Source organism: Sapajus apella, unplaced genomic scaffold, assembly GCF_009761245.1.
Source record: "Sapajus apella isolate SASKATOON/1434 unplaced genomic scaffold, GSC_monkey_1.0 scaffold2, whole genome shotgun sequence".
NCBI lineage: Eukaryota > Metazoa > Chordata > Mammalia > Primates > Cebidae > Sapajus > Sapajus apella.
In genome coordinates, this window is record NW_022436942.1 from 61,818,073 (window position 1) to 61,839,649 (window position 21,577).

The 21,577-nt window shown below is 39.9% G+C and overlaps 1 protein-coding gene, 1 long non-coding RNA gene and 1 other non-coding gene across 4 annotated transcripts in view; 2 read left to right on the forward strand and 1 right to left on the reverse strand.

Annotated features, from left to right (window-relative positions):
* The window catches only part of STAB2 (stabilin 2), a 169,441-nt gene that overhangs the window by 1,999 nt on the left and 145,865 nt on the right, over window positions 1-21,577 (forward strand). For both annotated transcript variants that reach the window (XR_004275576.1, XM_032299531.1), the window contains exons 2-4: window positions 1,451-1,584; window positions 5,038-5,153; window positions 20,463-20,548. Coding sequence is in view for 1 of the 2 variants with exons in the window: in XM_032299531.1 (XP_032155422.1) it covers window positions 1,451-1,584; window positions 5,038-5,153; window positions 20,463-20,548 (336 nt within the window). In the remaining variant the exon portion in view is untranslated. The remainder of the gene's footprint in view (window positions 1-1,450; window positions 1,585-5,037; window positions 5,154-20,462; window positions 20,549-21,577) is intronic.
* LOC116565755 lies at window positions 1,503-21,227 on the reverse strand. Its single transcript, XR_004275578.1, has 3 exons — window positions 21,215-21,227; window positions 20,182-20,186; window positions 1,503-1,587 (listed from the first exon to the last, which is right to left on the reverse strand). It is a non-coding gene; the product is annotated as an uncharacterized LOC116565755 (long non-coding RNA).
* LOC116527948 lies at window positions 2,667-2,802 on the forward strand. The gene has a single exon (XR_004258797.1). It is a non-coding gene; the product is annotated as a U8 small nucleolar RNA (small nucleolar RNA).

Here is a 21,577-nt window from a genome sequence, read left to right on the forward strand (position 1 = left end):
GCTGGAGTGCAATGGAACGATCTCGGCTCACCACAACCTCCACCTCACGGCCTCAAGCGATTCTCTTGCTTCAGCCTCCTGAGTAGCTGGGATTACAGGCATGCGCCACCACGGCCGGCTAATTTTGTATTTTTAGCAGAGACGGGGTTTCCCCATGTTGGTAAGACTAGTCTTGAATTCCCGACCTCAGGTGATCCTTCCGCCTCGGCCTCCCAAAGTGCTGGGATTATAGGTGTGAGCCACCGCGCATGGCGTAAACTTTCTTTTTATGCAGACGTTATATATTTCAATGAACTTGGAAGCAGTCGTAACATTTCCACCACGCCTCACCTAGTGCCAGGCCTGTGGATGAGCTGACGATAATATGAAACCATGAGACATGATCCTGCCCAAGAAGGGGTTTTTTTAACAGAGAGCAAAGACCAACAAAATGTGCTCCACTGGGCCAGCCCCAGGAAGAGCAGAAGTTGAGAAAGGGAAGAAAAATGAATGTGGTTTTGTGAAAGAGGTGGTGTTAAACCACCTTTCACTTGAAGGATTTGGTTTAGGGAGCCCAGTGAACGGGAGAGAACATACCAGTCAGGAGAGAAGACAGGGACAAAGGTGGGTGAAGAGTTACAGGAGTCAGCATTCACCACCTGTGATACTTCAGGCGTTCACCAGGAAATCCGCACCTGTTTAAATGACCGTCATCATTTAAAGGTCTCAGTAACCTCAAGAGTGGTTTTTAGTATCTTCCCTTTATAGGTGATGGCAAAGGGTAAAGAATTCATTTAAGATTGTACACTTAGGAAGATATAGAACTTGACTCAAACTTAGGTCTTTTGGTCCCCAAGTTTAGTCTCTCTTTGTTGCACAAAGCTGCTTCATCTTAAGCTTAATGGGGAAATGAAGAAAAGTTGAGGAAAGGGAGGTATCTCTCTGGGATGATCAGCCTCAGCATTATCAGCAACAGGGGATCCTAAAGACAGTGCCAAACTGAGTGTGGATCATTCAGTTTAGCAGTTACATCTCCACCGCCTTATGTTGCTAAACATTCTGCTTTCCCTAATTCATTCATTAAATCAACAAGTATTCACTGCACACTGGTATGTGTCAGACACTATTTTAGGGCTTAGGGTACAACCGTGGGCAAAACAGAGAAAGATCCCTGCTCTCCTGGAGCCTACTTTTCAGTTGGATTGTCATCTAAAGATTGCAAATATCTTTGAAACAGTAACTGTCTTCCAAGGCGCTGGCACTTCTTTCACCCACAGCCATGGCAGACATTGCTTATTGATCCCAATACTCTTTCCAGATACGATTTAAAGGAGCAAACCCGTCATTACCAATCAATCTTATCACCATCCCTGGCATTCCACTGAGATGATTGGAGACATTATTGGCCTTGCTAGATGTTTTACAAGACTCTGAAAATAGGAATTAATGTTCTTTTCTTATATTTACACAGACAAGAAGATGTGATCAAAAGTCTCTTCTTACAATTAGGACTCTGTGCCAACCCTGCTCTTTCAACTTTGCAGTTAATTGCCCGGATGGTTACACCAAGGCTACCAGTGGCACTGAAGGAATCCGAGATTGCAGGTACTCATGGAAAAATAAATGTGCTCAAACTGTGAATCCAACTTGAAACCACCTATCTCAAAAACTGCAAAGAGAAAACTATGGCTTTTCTCTTGCTTTAGGACAATAAGCCCAAACTTAGGTAACTCACAATTTATGCACTTAAGTCTAAAATACATATTGTTGGTGGGGCGCGGTAGCTCATACCTGTAATCCCAGCACTTTGGGAGGCTAAGGCAGGAGCATCACTTGAGATCAGGAGTTTGAGACCAGCCTGTCCAACATGGTGAAACCCCATCTCTACTAAAAATACAAAAATTAGCTAGGCATGGTGGCACCTGCCTGTAATCTCAGCTATTTGGGAGGTTGAGGCAAAAGAATCACTTAAACCCAGGAGGAGGAAGTTTCAGTGAGCTGAGATGGAGCCACTACACTCCGGCCTGGGAAACAAAGTGAAACTATGTCTCAAAAAAATTTAAAAACATAAAATGTATATTGTTATTCATTCACATTTTAATACAAAATTGACTTATTTGTATTGCACATAAACATTCTCTTTTCATCTTACCTGTATTTTGAAAATCTGGGTTTTATTTAATTTGGAAAGAATTCTAGTCTCAAACGTGATAAAAGCCTTGAGTCTGATAGTCATCTTTTTAACTAGCTACGGACCTTGATACTAATTAGAACTCGAAGAAGGGGGGGAAATGAATTACAGTATGGTTGTATTTTATGTGAACTTTGCATTTTTGAAGACCTCTTGGGATTCAAAACTCTAAATTCAAGGCTAATACTGCCAAAGAATGGCAAGTGGTTATGCTTGCTAGCTAATGGGTGTAGCCATGGGGTTCAACTGCAAATACAATTTTGTGTTTACTCAGCCTGTTTATTTAGTAATTAGATAGTACTCAATGAGTTTGCTTTTAATTCTGGGTTGAAGGATTATTTTTTATTTTGCTTGAAATGACACCTTAACACTATAGCACACTATTTTAAATTCACATTTGCTTAATGTGACCACACTGTATTTCTAAAATCAAAATCATCATTTTAAATAAAAGTTTCCCAGTATTAACTAACCTAGAATTAGCAAGCAGTGGGTATTATCAGGTGGGATAATCTTTACCTGTTCCTCCTTTTGGAGGGTAGATTCGAATATGATGATTGGAGTTGGTATTGTACGTGATTAATGTCTCTGCATAATCAGGACTTGCAACACCTTGATTCCTCCTATCTGATTCTTTCTGAAAACAAGAAAAAATAATTAGCAAGCATATGCAGCAGCTAACTCTCAATTACCAAAGTAGGCACACATTGGCAACCCATTTCAATTTCTATTAGAATTTTATTCAAGATAATTAGAGTTGAAGTTTAAAATTAAATGGCTACTTTACTGAAAACATTTTGGTACTGGCTACTGTTCTGTTCATTGCCAAAGTGGACAGTTGGTTATATCCCAACACACAAGCACACACACACATACACACGCACATAGGATAAAATTTTTGCATTCAGAAATGTTTTAGATATAAAAACTTTGATGTGTCATTCATCTATGCTGGAACAAACTCAAGATTGGTTCTTTTGTTTTACGTTATTTGGATTTTTTAAAAAACAACTTTATTGATATATTACTGACATACAAAAAAACTGGACATTCTTGATGTACCCAACCTGATGGATTTGAAGATAAGTATAATTCATGAAACCAACACCACAAGCAGTGTCATAAACACATCCATCATTTTCAAAAGTTTTCTCCCCGCTCTTTTTTGTGATAAGAACGCTTAACATAAGATCTTCTCTGTTTGCAACGTTTAAGCATATATTACATTGTTGTTTACTATATGAACTAAATCTATAGAATGGTTTCATCTTTTGTAATCAAAGTTTTATACCCTTTGAACAATACCTTCCCATTTTCTCATCCTTTCAACCCTTAACAACCACCATTCCATTCTATTTATATTCCTCCTCTCAGTGGGATCATATGGTATTTGTTCTTCTGTGTCTAGCTTATTTCACTTAGCATGATATCCTCTAGGTTAATCTATGTTGTTGCAAGTTACCAGATTTTCTTCTTGTTAAAGGCTGAATAATATTTCAGTGTATGTATATACCACATTTTCTGTATCCATTCATCCATAGATTGATGTTTATGTTGCTTCCACGTCTTGGCTCTTGTTACTTCCATGTCTTGGCTGCAGTGAACATGAGAGTGAAGAAATCTCTTTAAGATCCTAATTTCAATTTTTTTGGATATATAACCAGAGTAGAATTAATAAATCATATGGTAGCTTTATTTTTAATTTTTGAAGAACCTCCATATTTTTTTCTGTAGCAGTTATACCAATTTACAGTCTCACCAACTGTGTACAAGTGTTCCCATTTCTCCACACCCTTGCCAACCCTTGTTGCATTTTGTTTGTTTGCTTTTTACAATAGCCATCCTAATAACTGTGAGGATGTATCTCACTGTGGTTTTGCTTTGTGTTTCCTTGGTATTGAGTGATGTTGAGCACCTTTTTATGTACCTATTGGCCACTTGGATTCTTTCAAAATTAGTTCCTGAAGGGATATTTGGTTCTGCCCTTGAACTCTCCTGCCCACCTTTGTAAAGAGGTGTCCCTGCCAGTAATCTCAACCATTCAAAAAAAGTCAACTCCTTCCCCAATTTGACTGTCCATAAAGTATATGACTGTGCTGTTAATCAGCTACATATCAAGGACTGGTTTGGGAGGACAACCTTGAACTCACCATCACATTACTCTTAACAGCAGCCCAGCTGAAAGAAATGGAAAGAAACAATTATGAAGGATTGTCTCTAGATACTAAAGTCTAATCCTAAAATAAGCCATGCCTGCAGAGATCCCTTTAAATAGACAATGGTGTTTAACCTCCATAGAATTGTTATTCCAGAACTATGTCTCAGCCAGCACTAGAAACTCTTCTAAGGAAGTCATCATTTTATCTCCTGCTAGGATATTGTGGCAAATGTTCCTTGCTGCATTATACTGTCTCTGCCACAGGCATTTCTCCATCTACAGTATCTGTAGTCAATATGCTGAGCCTGAGCAGTGGATTTGCTTTAAATCCACACATCCTGTGCATTGTGTAACTCGTGCTCTCTCCCTTCCTGCAGTGACTGCTGGGACACTCAGTGATAAGTTTTAGGCACATCTCTTGTATGTGCCTAGGCCTTAATATTTATTTTATCTACTAACTTTACTTCTGATATCATTTAGATATTTCTCCACCATGTTCACCATTCTCTGATTTTTTTCATCCATTTCTCACAATTAAAAATAATCATAATTAAGTTTTATGCTACTTAGAAAGCCAAATATGTTCCATCTAGATTTTTTTAACCATAGATAAGTATTAAGACCTACGTTGAAAGCTAAGGCAGTTCTACCACCTAGAGTAGCTGCATTGCTCTAATCATGGGTTAATGTCCTCTCTTTACCTTCCAAGTTACACCGTTGAGGCCTACATACACACTGTGCATCTGTCCGGATGCCACCATATTTGTAGGAAGGACTATCTCCAACCTCGGTGTTGTCCCGGCCACTGGGGCCCAGACTGTACAGGTAGGTGGCACAATGCTTGAACTTTGAGACATGCTTCTGGGTGTATCATTTGATAGAAAATTGAGATGAAGGAAGTCAAATAAAAAGGACAATGTTAACATCCTTTTGTAGAAATTCCCATGTCTGTCTATATGTAGAAAAACTTTCTTGCCCTGTCAGCTTTCATAAATCAATTCTGCTTTACTGCTGATAGAGATCTCTCTTTAAGAGAATTCCTTTGTAAGTCAGAAAAAGGGACAATTGAAAGGATATCCATTTTTATTTTAAAAGATATTTGCCAAAGAAAGGAAGTTAAAAGCTGGGATATTATGACCCCCAAATACAATTTTCTTAAAGAAGAAATTTTGTTACAATTTCTCAAAGACTGTACTTATTGTTTGACAAACAAAATAATCATTAAATATTCTAAAAATTTGTCTTAGGATGGAATATCAAACTTTAAAATGGTGAACTTAAGACACATCAAGGTAAAAGAACTGTGTGAAGTTAACTATGTAGATATGCAAATACACATGTACATAAAAACTAATTCTGACCAGATTTTACTGTAAGCAAAACTACTAACAAAGTCTGAATCAACGGTATAGTTAGACTTTTGCAATCAAGCATAGCATTTGATAGCTGAAACTGAACTGTTACCCTTAGTATAGATACTAACACTCAAAGAGTGACTGAGCCCTTGCTACCTATGGAAATTATGTAATGTCCTATTTTTGGTAGGAACAAATCAGGTATTTTAATTTATGAATTTGCAATTCATTTCCCATCTTCCTAGATATAATGAAAACATCTCCTTAGGATCCACATAAAAGGAGAGATTAGTTCTCTTTTGCTTTGCTTTTTTTTCTGATAAAAGCAACACGAGCAAATTACATACAGCTCGTAAAGTTCAGAAAGACACAAAGAAAGAAAATATATCAACCTGTATTTTGTCACATATAGGAAACCTTAAATATTTTGGCATATTTCAGTGTTGGGGTTTTATTTTTTCCATATAACTTGTAAATAGTTGAACCCATACTGTATGTATAATGTCTTTTGGGTTTTTTGCTTGTTTGTATTTTTAACTAATGATTAAATTAATAAGCGCTCCTGTTTACTCAACGTTGCTGACATTAGGTACCAGAGAGGTACTAAGCGTATATTATCTGATGTCATTTTTAAAACAAATCTTTGAGTTAGACATCTTTATCCTCATTTTGCCTATGAGGAATCAGATTTTAAAATTATCTTTTGCCAATTTCCTTTGGACTGGTAAGTGACAATGCAAGTTCAAGTTTAAAGCTGCCTGGCACCAAAGCCTGCCTCTTTCTGCTCTGTCCTGCTGCCTAGAGCAAACCTGTTCAAAATGGAGAGCCTCGAAATGTGTTTGTAATGTCTTTTTTGACTGACAGGTCCTTTCAGCCTTCCCAGGAAATGCCTGGATTAGACTCCTTGCCCTGGAAAGGTCAAAGTTTGGGGTTCAAGAGATCCTGCCCCTTCTCTCTATTAACTGCCGTATGCTCAGTTTTACCCCAACATGTTGATACAGCATATTTCTAAGAGTTTAGCAAACAAAAATCAGGTACTCAAATGCAGTTTCTTTTAAAGCAATTAACTCAGACTTCCAGATTTTAAGAACATCTTTTGTGCCAAATGTGGTTATGATCATGCCTAGTTTTTATAGACATTTTGATATAATAGAAAGAACTTTTAGATGTGCTTTCCTCTTTCTAACCCATAAAAACAAATCTGATGCTACGTAATTAACCAGACACTTTGAAGACAAGGAACAGCTTTGTCCAAGATGCAGTACAAAAGTCAGCATGTCCAACATAATGAATGACAGAAAACAGCCAGGAAGGCAAAAGAACACTGGGCCAGCATTCTTTTAGTTTCACTACCTACTGGTTGGGGCAAGTGACATTCTGCCTACTCCTCATTCTCCTCATCTGTCAAATGGGGGCTAAAAGTCCTACTTTACAAAACTGTAGTTGAGATTTTAAAACATTAAGCGAAAAGACTTGGCAAGATCTATGACAAAAAGAAGGAACATTATAAATGTTTAATGAATAAATGAATGACTCACAGTCAAAATAGGCATCTGATAATGAAACGTAAATAAAATGACACTCCTTCTCTAAACTGTTTTTTAGCAGTGGGTAACTCTTAAAGCATGAGTAGGCAAAGAGGATTCCAGGTCTTTTAGGAGGTTTATCCCACCACAGTGTGCTATGTGCAGGCAAATGTGGCAAGGTTCAGACATCTACGATCAAAAGACTCCAAAAGAGTAGCTGGGCACGGTGGCATGCACCTGTAATTTCAGCTACTCGGAAGGCTGAGGCTGGAGAATCGCTTGAACCAAGGAGGCAGAGGTTGCAGTGAGCCAAGATCATGCCACTGCACTCCAGCCTGGGTGACAGAGAGAGACTCCATCTCAAAAAAAAAAAAAAAAAACGAGGAGATTCAAAAGGGTTCTTTGAATGTTCAAACATTTCCTTCAGACAGGTCTCAGAGCCAGGATAGCAAAACATGGGAACTGAGGCCTGGACATGATTTCTACTGTCCTTTCATTGGGGCAAAATTGTACTCTCCTTTATCTTCATCTTCCAAACACACTAGATGTCTCAAAAAGCTTCCTTCCTTTGGCCCGGGAAAAAGATAAATCCTCTACTTGGCAGCATATTTTACCTCTCACATTTTGTGGTATGAAAAGCAAGACCTTGACTATCACTTTACATTTCCGTAAGGATAAGCCCATTTCAGAGCTGCTGACATGGTCTGTCCTTCTTTCAGAGGAAGCACATCCCCAGGCTCCAGAATGGCCTTGTTTCCAAAGCAAATGGAACATCCACTTCCTTTTGAATGCTTTGACAAATACATTCAGACTCAACACTTCTGGGTTATTTCAAAAATTACTTTAATATATCTTACTCAAATTGGAAAATCACCCTATGGTCAATGCTGAAAAGTTGGAGAATGTAAAGAAGCACAATGAAAAAAAAAATCACTATCACCTTCTAAAATTAAGAACAAAGCATGAATTCTCACTTGGGGAAAAAATAATATTATCCTGACATAAGGAAGGTGTTTCTACCTGGATGTAACCTGCTTCTCCCTAATTAAACTTTACGTTACTTTATCAAGTATGCACATGGAGATATTTCCTCATTAGCACAAAAACATATTTTTACCTTGAAACTTAATCATGTCTGAACAGCTGATATTCTATTTGGGATGAAATCAATTTTTAATTTGAATGTCCTAGTTTTTTTAAGTTCTGCCATGAATGTTAATGGATTTGTGTAAAAAAGTTATGGAAAACAAATGTGTACAAAGGGTTATACCCAAATTCAATTGTGGACAAAACAATCTGATTATTTCAAAAAGAAATAGTCTTGATTTTTCTTTTTTAGGTCAATGTCATTGAATTATCCAAATTCATTTTTTTGGGCATTTCCAGACCTCTTTTGCTTTCTCACTGCGTATTCCTTGCCATTCACTGCTCAGGGTACATATAACAGACCACAGGGATTTGAAACCGTCCTTTTAGGCATGTCCTTTTTTGCTTTGAGTGACAAATAATGCTGAGTTCACTTAAAGAACATATTTCACTTCAGTTTCCCAGGCAGGCAAATCCGACAAGAGCAGTAAATGGAATTCTGGGACATATTTTCTGCCTAGCACTTGCACCAAGCTTTTAAACAAAGGTAGTGACATGGAATAGGCACCTCTAAAGTTTTTTAGGAGATAAAGTTACAGAGAAGTTCCTGGCCTCTTGTGGGGCAGGAAGTATATTATCTTCCTTTAAAGAAACAGACCAGCTGATGATTTGCTGACGACTTATAATGGGAAAGCCTCCTGCATTAGGAAAGTCAGGATACAAGAGACCACCAGAGTAGTGGTGACCCAAGGGAAGTGTGATAATGACCTAGAATAGTCTTATCAGCTGCTTGAGCCTCACAATGCATCGGAAACGTGCCCTTTTAGCAAATTCTATAATATCTCTTTCAAGCATCAGTGCCAAGAATGTCAATTTTACCGTAGTTTTCTCTAATGGGGGCCTGAGATGATAGAAAATAATTTGAAAAGCAAGAAATAAATTTATACTTTTATCTTAACAATTTTATTTAAAAACCAAACGGGCTGTTTTCATAAATTGTTAAAACAGTCTACTTAGTTCAGAAAATGAGGATTCCTCATACCCCCATATTCCTGCTACCTTTTCCCCCAAGTTCCTTCCAGAGTCGGCCAGCTCAAAAAATCAAGCATTTATTGAGCACTTATTATATGCTGCATATAATTGGATATATGGTAGGCCCTACCCCCAATCACATGTATGATATGTCCCTATCCCCAAGGAGCTCACAGGCTAATGAGGGGAATTGACACAAGAGCAGAGAGGTACAATTGTACCTGTGAGCCCAGGTGAGGACACTGGGACTTTGAGGAGTTTTGCAGTTTGCCCAAAGAGAACCAGCTAGTAAGTGTGGAGCCACACCAGGAAACAAGAACTGTCTCTCTGCGGACCCCAGCTCTAACTCATTACCCTCTCCTGCTTCCCAAAATACCTGGCTGTGTTGCAGGCTCAACTTCTGGGAAGGTAGCCTGCCCCTAACTAGCCCACCCCTGGAATTCTTGCTTCCACTGTTAGCTAGGTACCTGCTCTGCCTGGGGTTGATGCCATGACACCTGAACTCCTTTCTGAGAGGCAGCGTGGTTTTACAGTAAGATGGCAGACTCCAAAGTCAGATTGCCTGACTCCCATTACCAGCTTTATTTTCTTTCAGTTCTGAGACTTCCTCCCTCTGCAGGGTAGCCAGATTTAGCAAATAATAATACAGGGCACCCAGTTCTATTTGAACTTCAGGTTAACAATGAATCTGCAATATTTGGGACATACTTATGCTAAAACAATATTCATTGCCTATCTGAAATTTAAATCTAACTAGATATCCTTTTTTTTTAATTTTTTTGAGACGGAATCTCCCTCTGTGGCCCAGGCTAGAGTACAGTGGCGCGATCTCGACTCACTGCAACCTCTGCCTCCCAAGTTTAAGCAATTCTCCTGCCTCAGCTTCCTGAGTAGCTGGGATTACAGACACACACCACCATGCCTAGCTAATTTTTGTGTTTTTAGTAGAGACGGGGTTTCACCATGTTGCTCAGGCTGGTCTGGAACTCCTGACCTTGTGATCCACCCCACTCAGCCTCCCAAAGTGCTGAAATTACAGGCATGAGCCACCGCGCCTAGCAGGTATCCTGTATTTTACCTGGTAGCCTTATACTTTGGTACCATCTTCCTCATCTATAAAATAGAAATGATGATGGTAACACACCTTCCTTCCAAAGACTGCACTGAGGATTAGGTGAGCTAATGTCAAAAGTACTTAGGATGTGCCTGATAGATGGTAAGCCTCCAGAATATATTGCTTAGCATTTCTGTCTTTTGTGTTTCTCAGATCACCAGTGGGCCTCTTTATTTCAGGGATTGTTTAGTTGATTTTATATTCTAAAGTGCTGACCTGTCATACTCTGCCTTCAGGCTTAAGGACTCACATTCTTGAGTTAGGCCTGATCGCAATGTGCAATGCCAGTTCCAACTCTTAACAGCCATGTAATCATGGGCAAATTACCTCACTTAGCTTCAGTATTCTTACCTATAATCTGAATGATAATGGATGATGATACCCTCCTCATTTAGTTGTGAGAATGAGAACATACATGAAAAGTGGTTGGCAATAGCAAATGCTCAATAAATTCTCTAATTAAGCTGATAACTAACTCCCTACATAGTGTCAGCACTTCGGTAAGGACATTTCTGTATATCTGATTTCTTTGTGTAGCTTATGGTCCCATATATATATTTTTTTCTCATGATTGTCTGCCTTGCTATGGATGGACCCAATGGGTCATGCTGAGGTCTCAGGCCACAGCAAAGGCCAGTCCTGGAGGAATGTAAGGAAGGTGGTCTCTTCCTCAGCTACAGTTTGCTACAACAAAATACTATAGACTGAGTGGCTGAAACAACAGATGTTTATGGAGTGAGAGAGAGAAAAAGAGAGAGAGAGAGAGAGCACTCTAGTGCTCCAATTTTCCTTCTTTTTATGAGGACATGGATCCCATCACAGAGACTCCACCCTGATGGTTTCATCTGAACCTAAATACCTCCCAAAGTTCCCACCTGCAAATACTATCTGATTGAAGGTAGGGGCTTCAACATATGAATTTAGGGAGACACAAACATTCAGGCCATAACAATGAGTATTCACCTAAAAGGCCATTCACCCAATGGCCTTTTATCCATTGGGTTACAAACCACTATGCAAAAGGTCTGGGCCAGGGTGAAGCACCTCCTGTAGAGAAAACCTCACATCCCTTGCAGAATATTTGATGTTGTGGCTCAAGAAAGTCCCCAGGGGATAGCAATTTCCAGCCAGCATCTGTCTTGACCCTTTGCACAGCTACAGGCAGACACCTGATGAACTGTGGGTGGATGAGAGAACACTTATTTCAAAGAGGAGGATGCATTGGGGCACTTTTTCAGAAATAAGCACTAAAGTCCACCCCACCTCTTCCTGACCATAGCAAGAGACAGGCATACTCCTTCCTGTCCTGGCTAAATTTTATTTCACTTTCTTGTGAAAACACAAAGAGAAATTATTGCCAGCTTTAGAGATAACAGTAGGCATTCAACAAATGTGGAATGAATCAATTAAATGAATGTAAAAGTTATGCAAAATATTATAAGTAGTCCATACAGAGAAGCACAATTACAGGCCAAAACTGAGTAGAAACCATTATCTCTGATCCTAGTGGCTGTGACCTTGCTATCAAACCTTGCTAAGCTTCAGTTTCCTCTTAGATAAAATGGTGATAATAACAACTTCATAGGGCTGTTGTGAGGATTAAATACTGAGATAGTGCATGTAATGTGCTTGGCATGTTACTCGGGGTCTAGATTGCTAAAACAACAGCAACAACAATAAAACAAGGGCAGCACAAAAAGGAAAAAAAAAAGGAGTTGAGAAACCTTTAAAGGGACCAGGCCTCCCACCAGTAATCCCATTACTTTGGGAGGCTGAGGAGGATGGATCTCTTGAGGTTAGGAGTTGGCAATCAGCTTGGCCAATATGGTGAAATTCCATATCTACTAAAAATACAAAAATTAGCAGGGCATGGTGGTGGGTGCCTGTAATCCAAGCTACTCAGGAGGCTGAGGCACGAGAATTGCTTAAACTCCGGAGACTGAAGTTGCAGTGAGCCAATATCACGTCACTGCACTCCAGTCTGGGTGACAGAGCAAGACTCCATCTCAAAAAAAAAAAAAAGGAAGCTTTTAAAGACCAAGGTCTGGATTCTGGAAGGTGCTCAGAAGTGCTTTGCTAGATAGTTATTTGAACCTGAAGAAATACTTCCTGAACATTTATTTTCTTGCAACTACATTAAAACATTCTAATTAAAAGGTTTCTAGATTGAAGATAGGAAATTATATGACTTACCATGTGTTTAAAAATAGACTTTTATGAATCTGGTGTCTGAATTTGTTTTCCTTTCCAGTGAGAATAATCTATACAAAAGGATACTTCGAAGGTCTAAATAGAAGTGGAATTTAATCCTTTGTTTGGGCATTAATAGCCTTTTCCACACCGGTCTTTGAGGCACATGATCAGTGCTAATGGATTTTTTTAAATTTATTATCATAATTGACATAAAGTAAAACTCAATCTTTTAAGTATACAGATACTCAAGCTTTGACAAACCTGAAGAGTTGTGTGGCAACCACCACAATTAAGATAGGGAACAGTTTCATATCCCCCCAAATTCTCTGTTGTCAAGCTCTCCCTCAACTTCCAATCCGTGGCAAAAACTAACCTGCTTTCTGTGGCTAGAATTTTGTCTTTATGTCATCTAATTGGAATCATACAGTATGTACCCAGTACGTACCTTTTTAAGTGTTGTTTCTTTCACCTGGCGTAATGAATCTGAGATTCATCCATGTCATTACCTGTATCATAGTTTCATTCCTTTATAAGCCTTTACAGTACTCCATTTTGTGGCTGGACCCAGTTTGTTTAGCTATTCACTAACTGAAAGACATCTGGGTTTGTTTCCAGTTTGGGGCAATTAAGAATAAAGCCACTATGGACATTCACATACAGGTTTTGGAGTAAACATAAGTTTTCATTTCACTTCGGTAAATACCTGGGAGTTGGTGTCCTGAATTGTGTAGTAAAAATATGCTCAACTTTATAAGAAACTGCCAAACTATTTTCCTAAGTATCTGCATTGTTTTTAGTTTCTATCAACTTTGTATGAGGATTCCAGTTGTTTGGCATCCTTGCTAGCAATTGCCATAATCAGATTTTTTTAAGCCATTCTAATGGATGTGTAGTGGACTTTCATTGTAACCCATTTTAATTTGCATTTTTTCATGTGCTTATTTGCTATTCATATATTTTTCAAGTTGTTTGTTTTCTTATATTGAGTTTTGAGAGTTCTTTAAATATTTAAGATATGAGATATATGCTTTGTAAATACGTCTTCCCAATGTGTGTCTCGTCTTTTCAGTATTTTAACTTTGCCTTTGAAGAGAAAACATTCTTACTTTTGATGATATTCAAATGTATTATGCTTTTATAGATACTGCTTCTTGTATCATATCTAGAAATCTTTGATCAACCTTACATCACAAAGATTTTTTTCTATATTTTCTTCTCAAAGCTTTTATAGTTTTAGGCTTCACATTTAGGTCTATCATTCATTCCAGGTTAATTCTTATATATTGTTTGAAGTACAGATCAAGATTCATTTCTTTGCATGTAGATAGTTTCAAAACTCCAGCAACATTTCCTGAAAAGATGATCCTTTCCTCATCAAATTGCCTTTGTTCCTTCATAGAAAATTAATTGATCATCTATGTATGGGTCTATTTCTGGACTCTCTATTTTGTGCCACTGATCTATGTGTCTATCCTTTCGGGAATACCCCACTATCTTGATTGTTATTGTGTTACAGTAAGCCTTAAAATCAAGTAGTGTAAGTCCTCCAACTCTATCTTTTTCAAAATTATTTTGCTTATCCTAGTACCTTTACTTTTCCATTCAAGTTTAAGACCACTTAGTCCATTTCTGACAACAACAACAACAACAAATCCTCCTTAATTGGAATGCCATTAACTCTATAGATGCATTTAGGGAGAACTGACATCTAAAAACATTGATTCCTCTAATTCGTAATAACAGTGTAGCTCTCCATTACTTAGGACTTCTTTTATTTTGTTTATCACTGTTCTATAAATTTCAGCCTACAAATTTTGCAGAATTCTTATCAGATTCACACCTAAGTTCTTCATGGCTTTTGGTACTACTTCTAACAGCTTTTTGAAATTTCAATCCCTAATTGTTCATTGCTAGTCGATGGAACTTTGTTCCATGTCCACTTTGAGGAGTACCCTGTGTTAGAACATTGTTGCCATTGACAAAGGGCCTGAAGGCATAGAGTGGAGCTCTCGGAGAGTTTCAAGTAGAAATAATATGAATTTTAGTGCCTGGTAGATAAGTTTACAGAATTTTCTTTCATTGCAACATACCTGATGGTACAATTTAGGAGATAAGTTTCCTGTTGACCTCCAACCACCAGAGGCTATGCTTTTTTACTAAAATAGCCTAATTGCTGATTAGTCAAAGTGGCTTTAAGTCAGTGCACAAAATCTCCCTATGATCATGAACTCCCAAAAACACAGCACTAGCCTTCTACCAGCTGCCCAGTGTTAAAGGTTTCTCTGAAGCAAGCCTTGTTCCAGTTAAGTGTTCAGGGACTTTCTTCTTGCCAAGTTCATCCACATCAGAATCTTTCTGAAGCACCAGAAACATTGTCTACTGTCCAGCCGATGCACCACACAACCATCCCCCACAAAGGCCCATCAGGTCATAGGCCTTGCTTCCTAGCAACCTGGTAGACATAAAAATTGTCACCTCCTCTCTGTTTAGGACAATCTACAGAAATTTATCCAGCACATCCAGTGGTTCTCAAATATTAATGTGTAGTAGAATTACCTGCCATGTCTGTTAAAATGTGCTTTCCTGAGCCTTACACCAGAGAATCTCTATTTGGTAGGTGTTAAGTGTCAGATTTTGCATAAAATTGTAGCAGGTTCTTATTGCCCAAGGGGATAAAATTGGACTGAAATTCAGCTCATTCTCAGTTTGCCAAACCATACACTAGTGTGGGCCTGGCTTACCAAAAGGAAGGGACACCTTCAATTTATTTTAGTTTCACCTGCTTTCCAAGCATAGTGTCTGTGGGTATATATCCACAAGAGCAGTGAGGGTAGGGGAGAGTTTTTCTAATTTGCACAAAGGCTCTCTATGCCTTAGCATATTAGCCTAGGGCTTCCAAAAGGGAGATGACATACAGGGCTAGAGATACAGGAGATTACTTAGAGGAAACATGTGTGATGAAAAATATGAAGGAAGCCAAGAGAAGCAGAGGGAGACAGCAGTGTAGGTCTGACCCCTGTGAACAAGAGAGGAAGTCAAGGAAGGTTGGATGGAAATGCCTTAGACTATGTGTAGGTATAAGAAAATTTGGTAAAGCTGATAGGGAATCCTCTAGCCAAAGGCCTCCAGTAGAGGAGGCCTGCGTCTTACAGGACTGGGCCTGCCCTGACATCTCTACCATGCTCAGTCATGAGCTGGAAGGAGTTATGAGAAGTGTAGTCTCATGAAAAAATAGTAGATTTCAAGGTAATTATGCCTCTGAAGTTGGAAATCTACGAGATGCTTGTTCATGGCTTGCATACTGTAGTAGTGTCACACTGCTATGAAGAAATACCCAAGACTGGGTAATTTATAAAGGAAAAATGTTCACTTGTCTCACCGTTCTGCATTGCTGGGGAGGCCACAGGAATCTTACAATCATGGTAGAAGGCAAAGGAGAAGCAGGCCTTTGTAACAGTTCCCCACTTCCAAGGGATTCCAAACACCTGGTCCAGTAAATCACCCTTAGAGGAACACCTGCCTAAATTTTTTAAAAGAAAGATTTATTAACTATCCCTAAGGAAAAAGAAGGTCCAGACTCCTAAACACAAGGTCACACTCTTAGGAGCTGGTATTGGGGAATCTCCCCAATTCCTCGGTGATCAGCCTGTAGCCTAGAGCATGGTTATATTCTCAACAAATGACTCTGCCCTGTATTCTGCCACACGTGTTATAACAGGAATGAGCTGAGTAGAACAGGCACCCAGAGGATGGAAGTCAAATCTGCCTCAGGGACAGGGTCAAGGAAAGGGTCTCTGAAGGTGGGAAAAGCTTAGGTAAGGTATGGAGAGAAAGGTATGTCTAGGGGAATGGGGGGTAGTCTGCATGGCTGCATGGAAAGAATGTAAGATGGGGAGATAAGTTGGCTCCGTGCTTGGAGAAAACAGATTCAGTGGAATGTGAGTTTGGGAGACTGGAATTTAGGCATTATTGCCTGAAAATGTAAAAGTACCTGGGAGGACATTTCTGTAAGGTGGCACTGATTGCTGAGCCTCAGGCTGCAGGAGGCCGTGTGTTGTTCTGAGCAAGCCAGGTCAGAACAAAAAACGCAACCTTGGTGTCACCCAGAGAGCACCTTGTACACCCATTCCTGGGGAGAGGCACAGGGACCAAGAGAGGGAGGTAGTTGGAGAGCTGTCATTACCTTCCTAGCCCTGCCCAGGCTGGCCCTGGCTCCCAAAACACCATCTCAGCTCAAGAAGGGTCTCCTATAAAAAGCAAACAGGAGAACTATTTGATGGTGAACGATTTATGAAGATGCTCTCTTAGCACGCTTTGCTCAACAATGTCAATGAACCCGAATGGCTCAGTTGGTTTTCACATTGGCTCCCACGTGTTTACCTGGTCCCTGCTCAATTCAGCTCTCTCCCTTCCCCTACACCTCACCTCTTGCTGCTCATCCTTAGACAAAGACCAAAGTCTTTAACAAGACCCTTTCTTAACAGTCTAGCTTTTGCCATCTGTTGAGAGCAGATCTAAATAACTGGGTCATCCAGAATTAGGTTACATCCAGTATGTGAAGTGATGAGATCTCTAGGTCTCTTCCCCTGACAATCTTTATCCCTGTCCATGAATCAGTATTATCTGAGTTTCTGTTTAATCCATGACTCTCTCCTCACTAGACTGGTAGGACCATGGAAACAGGAACCAAGTCTGTATGCTCATTTGTAAATACCCAGGATCTTAGATGGTCTTATTCAAACAAGTGCCGGTAATTTGTTTCCTGAGTGTTTTAACTGTTACAGTACCAATCTGAAAAAAAAAAAAAAAACTAAAATGGATCTACTCTGAATAATAGCAACTATCATTCATTGAGCATCTAATATTCCCGATCCCTACAACAACCTGCCTAGAAGATAGTAGTATTGTCCCCACATATACCTCAACTGAATCTCAGAGCCAGGCACGGACGTTGCCAAAAGCAAAAGGTTATAAGCAAAGAGTTTAGCTGGGATTTGAACCCAGGCCATTCTGATTGCAATGTCCCAACACCTTCCATGATATCATCACATTTCATGCCACTTCTAGCCTAGTTGATGAGAGCAACCCAAACCAATGTCTTGCTTTTCAAAGACTTATAATTAGCTACCCATCAGTATGTCTTCCCCTTCCCTTGCCCCACAAACATGTATGTTCCCTCAGCTGTTGTCCTGGGCTGCATACCTGCCTGATAATGGTGGATGGTAGTGATAAACAGTGCAGTAGATTCTGGATCACCTCTCCAGGTTTTGAACCTGGATCTGCCACTGCTGTGGAAATACCACAAACTCAAAATGGGCAATTTAGACTATGTAGTTTACTAATATTCTGTATACAGGAAGGAAACAGAAGGAGCCAGAGAGAAAACCATCTATGGACGGATATGACTTCCACCTCCATAGTACCTGCACATTATGAATGTTGCTCTTAAGAACTAGCCTAGTAACTTCAGGGAGACCCCAGGGTCTTTTTCAGAGAGCTGCCTCTCTTAGTGCTTAGAAGTCTCTTTCTTCAAGAACTGTTTCTGTGGTCTGAATGTTTGTCTCCCTCCAAAATTCATATGTTCATACCTAATCCCCAGTGTGATAGTCTTTGGGAGGTGATTAGGTCATAAGACAGAGCTCTTATCAATGGGATTAGTTCCCTTATAAAGGAGACCCCAGAGAGCTCCCTCGCCCCTTTCACCATGTGAAGACACAGTGAGAAGCCACCATCTATGAACCAGGAAACAGGCCCTCACCAGACACAGAACCTGCCAGCACCTTGATAGTAGACTTCCCAGCCTCTGGAACTGTGAGAAATAAACTTCTGTTGTTTATAAGCCACCCAGTCTAAGCCATTTTGTTATAGAAGCCTGAATCGATGAAGACCACTGCTTTTTTATTTTCCATGGATGCTGATTTCACATGCCACAGGGAAGACATGTGGCAGAATAAGCTGTGGCCCAGGAGAGCTTATGGAAAAGGTCTTATGTGACAGGGGTGGGAGGGAAGGAAGGACGGGAAGGTGTAGGGGAAGGGTAAGTGTGTCTGTCATTACCTCTTGCCAGCTGGGTGACTTTGGGCAAGTCACTTAACCACTCTGTGCCTGTTTCCTCATCTAGAAAGCAGGGCTAAAACTAAAGATTTAACTTCAGGGGATTGCTATGTGTTGTAAACAAATGCATCCTTTATTATTATTGATATGGCTTGGCTCTGTGTCCCCACCCAAATCTCACCTTGAATTGTAACAATTCTCATCTGTTGAGGGAGGGACCCGATGGGAGGTAATTGAATTGTGGGGGTGGGTCTTTCCCATGCTGTTCTCATGATAGTGAATAAGTCCCATGAGATCTGATAGTTTTACAAAGGGGAGTTCCCCTGCACATGCCCTCTTGCCTGCTGCCATGTAAGACATGACTTTGCTCATCCTTCGCGTTCTGCTATAATCGTGAGGCCTCCCCAGAGATGTGGAGCTGTGAGTCCATTAAATCTTTTTCCTTTATAAATTACCCAGTTTCCGGCATGTCTTTATTAGCAGCATGAGAATGAACTAATACAATTATCTATAACGTTCTATCTTGTGGAAGTCACTTACCTTGCTAACTTAAATGTGGGATAATATTTTATCTTGCCTCATTCACACAGACACGTTTCATGGTCATCTGCATGGTTTCTGCAGGTCCAGCTTTCTTATTTAAACAGTCAGATCTCATCCAAATTGGCATTAAACCCATTTCAACTCAGCACTCAGAGTGTAGAACAACAGCAGTTCTAAAAAGAAACAGAATTTATTTTCATCCTCATCACAATAGTACCTCACACTTCTGTCACTTACCGTAATTTTTAATTCTCTATTTGATTCTGAGCTTTGGAATATCTGGCTTTCTAGCTAATTGTCCCCCTGCCCCAACATGAAATATAATGCTTGGCACATATTAGGGTATTCCCTGAATGTTTTGTGAATGTGAAATCCTCTAATAAATGTCCATAAAAGCTCCAATTCTTGTCTAGAATATCACACAAGTACAAAATTCTATGCATGTTAGGAATCAGCTTCTGAATAAAATCTGAATTCCTTTGCTTACCCTACTAGGCACTTCATTAATTGTCCCCAACTGTCCTATTTTACCTCATCAGCACCCTGACTCTCACACCCCAGCTCCCAAGTCCCAGCCCTGCCAAACTCTATCATTCCCAGAACAGGTCATGCCCTTTTACAATTCTAAGACGTTGTAGTTGCTATTGCCTCTTCCTGAAAACATCTTTTCAAGCATAACCAACTCCTACCGCACCTTCAAAAACCCCATTTAGACAACTCAGTCTCAGGGATGTCTCTCCACTCCCGAAGGCAGCATCAATAGCACCCTCCTCTGGACTCCCTCAATACCCTGTCTAGCACACCCATCAAGAGGCCCGGCTGCAGTCATGCCAAGGGCCGATTACAACTTATAAACTTATATTTGCAACTTGTAAACTGTGAGACCTTGGGTGAGTATATGCGACCTCTCTGAAATTGTCTTTCGTCTGCTAACCAGCACTAATAGCAACCACCTCTGAGGGTTGCCATTGGAATTGTAAAGCGAATAGCAAATGCTCAAGAAATGGTAGACAATGTGATGCTTTCTAATACAGCACATGACCACATTGCAATTCACCTGTGTATACTCCTGCCTCTTCTGTAAAACCCTAGATGACACCAACAGGTTCTGCAATTTCTTATCCCTGGCAACTAGTACACTAACTGGCTCATAGCAGGTGCTTAAGTGCATCCTTGCAGAGTGCTTCTGTTCAGTCATGAATGAATACATCTGAGCTGTTTGATTCCCTAGAGTGCCCAGGCGGAGCGGGGTCCCCCTGCAATGGCAGGGGCAGTTGTGCTGAAGGCATGGAAGGAAATGGAACCTGTTCCTGCCAAGTAAGTTCAAAAATGTGTTCTTCCTCTCCTGGATTCTGTTCCCCATCTTCTTGCCTGTTGATCCTCCTGAAACACACACATGCGCACACACACGCACATATGTACACACACACATGTGCACACACACACAGCAAAGTTCTTAAAAGGTAGAGCTATTCATTTCTTTAAACTGTGCAATTTGCAACAAAATGGCCATTTAGAGCCTGGGGACCTTTAGGATAGTCAATTAACTGCTCAGTTGTAAGCATACCCACTTGTAAAAATGGGTTTGAAACAATATCTATGTAATCACATTTGTTGAAAAAGTGAAATACTATATGTGAAAATACTTTATGACACTATACAAGACTGTAGAAATTGCTGTCATTGTTAATATTAATAATCACTGTTAGCAGACGACCCTTAGGTGCTATCCTCTGCATCCTCTGTGAACTGCTAGTTTTAGCAGTTCAAGATTTTCTTTTAGCAGTTGAAGATTTTCTTCCTTATCTCATGAAAGTGACTTTTTGCAAGTTTCAAGCCCAATGGGGTTTAAAATGCAAAAAAAAAAAAAACCCTTTGGAAAAGGATTGAGCTCAACTGTCTTCAGAAATGCAAAACTGAGACGAGGCAGGTGGCTCATGCCTATAATCCCAGCACTTTGGGAGGCTGAGACGGGCAGTTCACTTGAGGTCAGGAGTTCGAGGCCAGGCTAGCCAACATGGTAAAACCCTGTCTCTACTAAAAATACAAAAATTAGCTGGATGCAGTGGTGTGTGCCTGTAATCCCAGCTACTTGGGAGGCTAAGGCAGGAGAACCCAGGAGGCAGAGGTTGCAGTGAGCTGAGATCATGCCACTGCACTTCAGCCTGGTCAATAGAGACTCAGTCTCCAAATAAAAAAAATTTAAAAAAAAGCAAAACTGAAAGGATTTTCCTTTCACTCTTGGTTGAAGTCAGGATATGGCTGCTAGCACTTGCTATTATCTAATTATATCTTTGGACTGACAAAGCAGCTTTCTCCTACAGAGCTTTAGACCCTTAGTAAAAA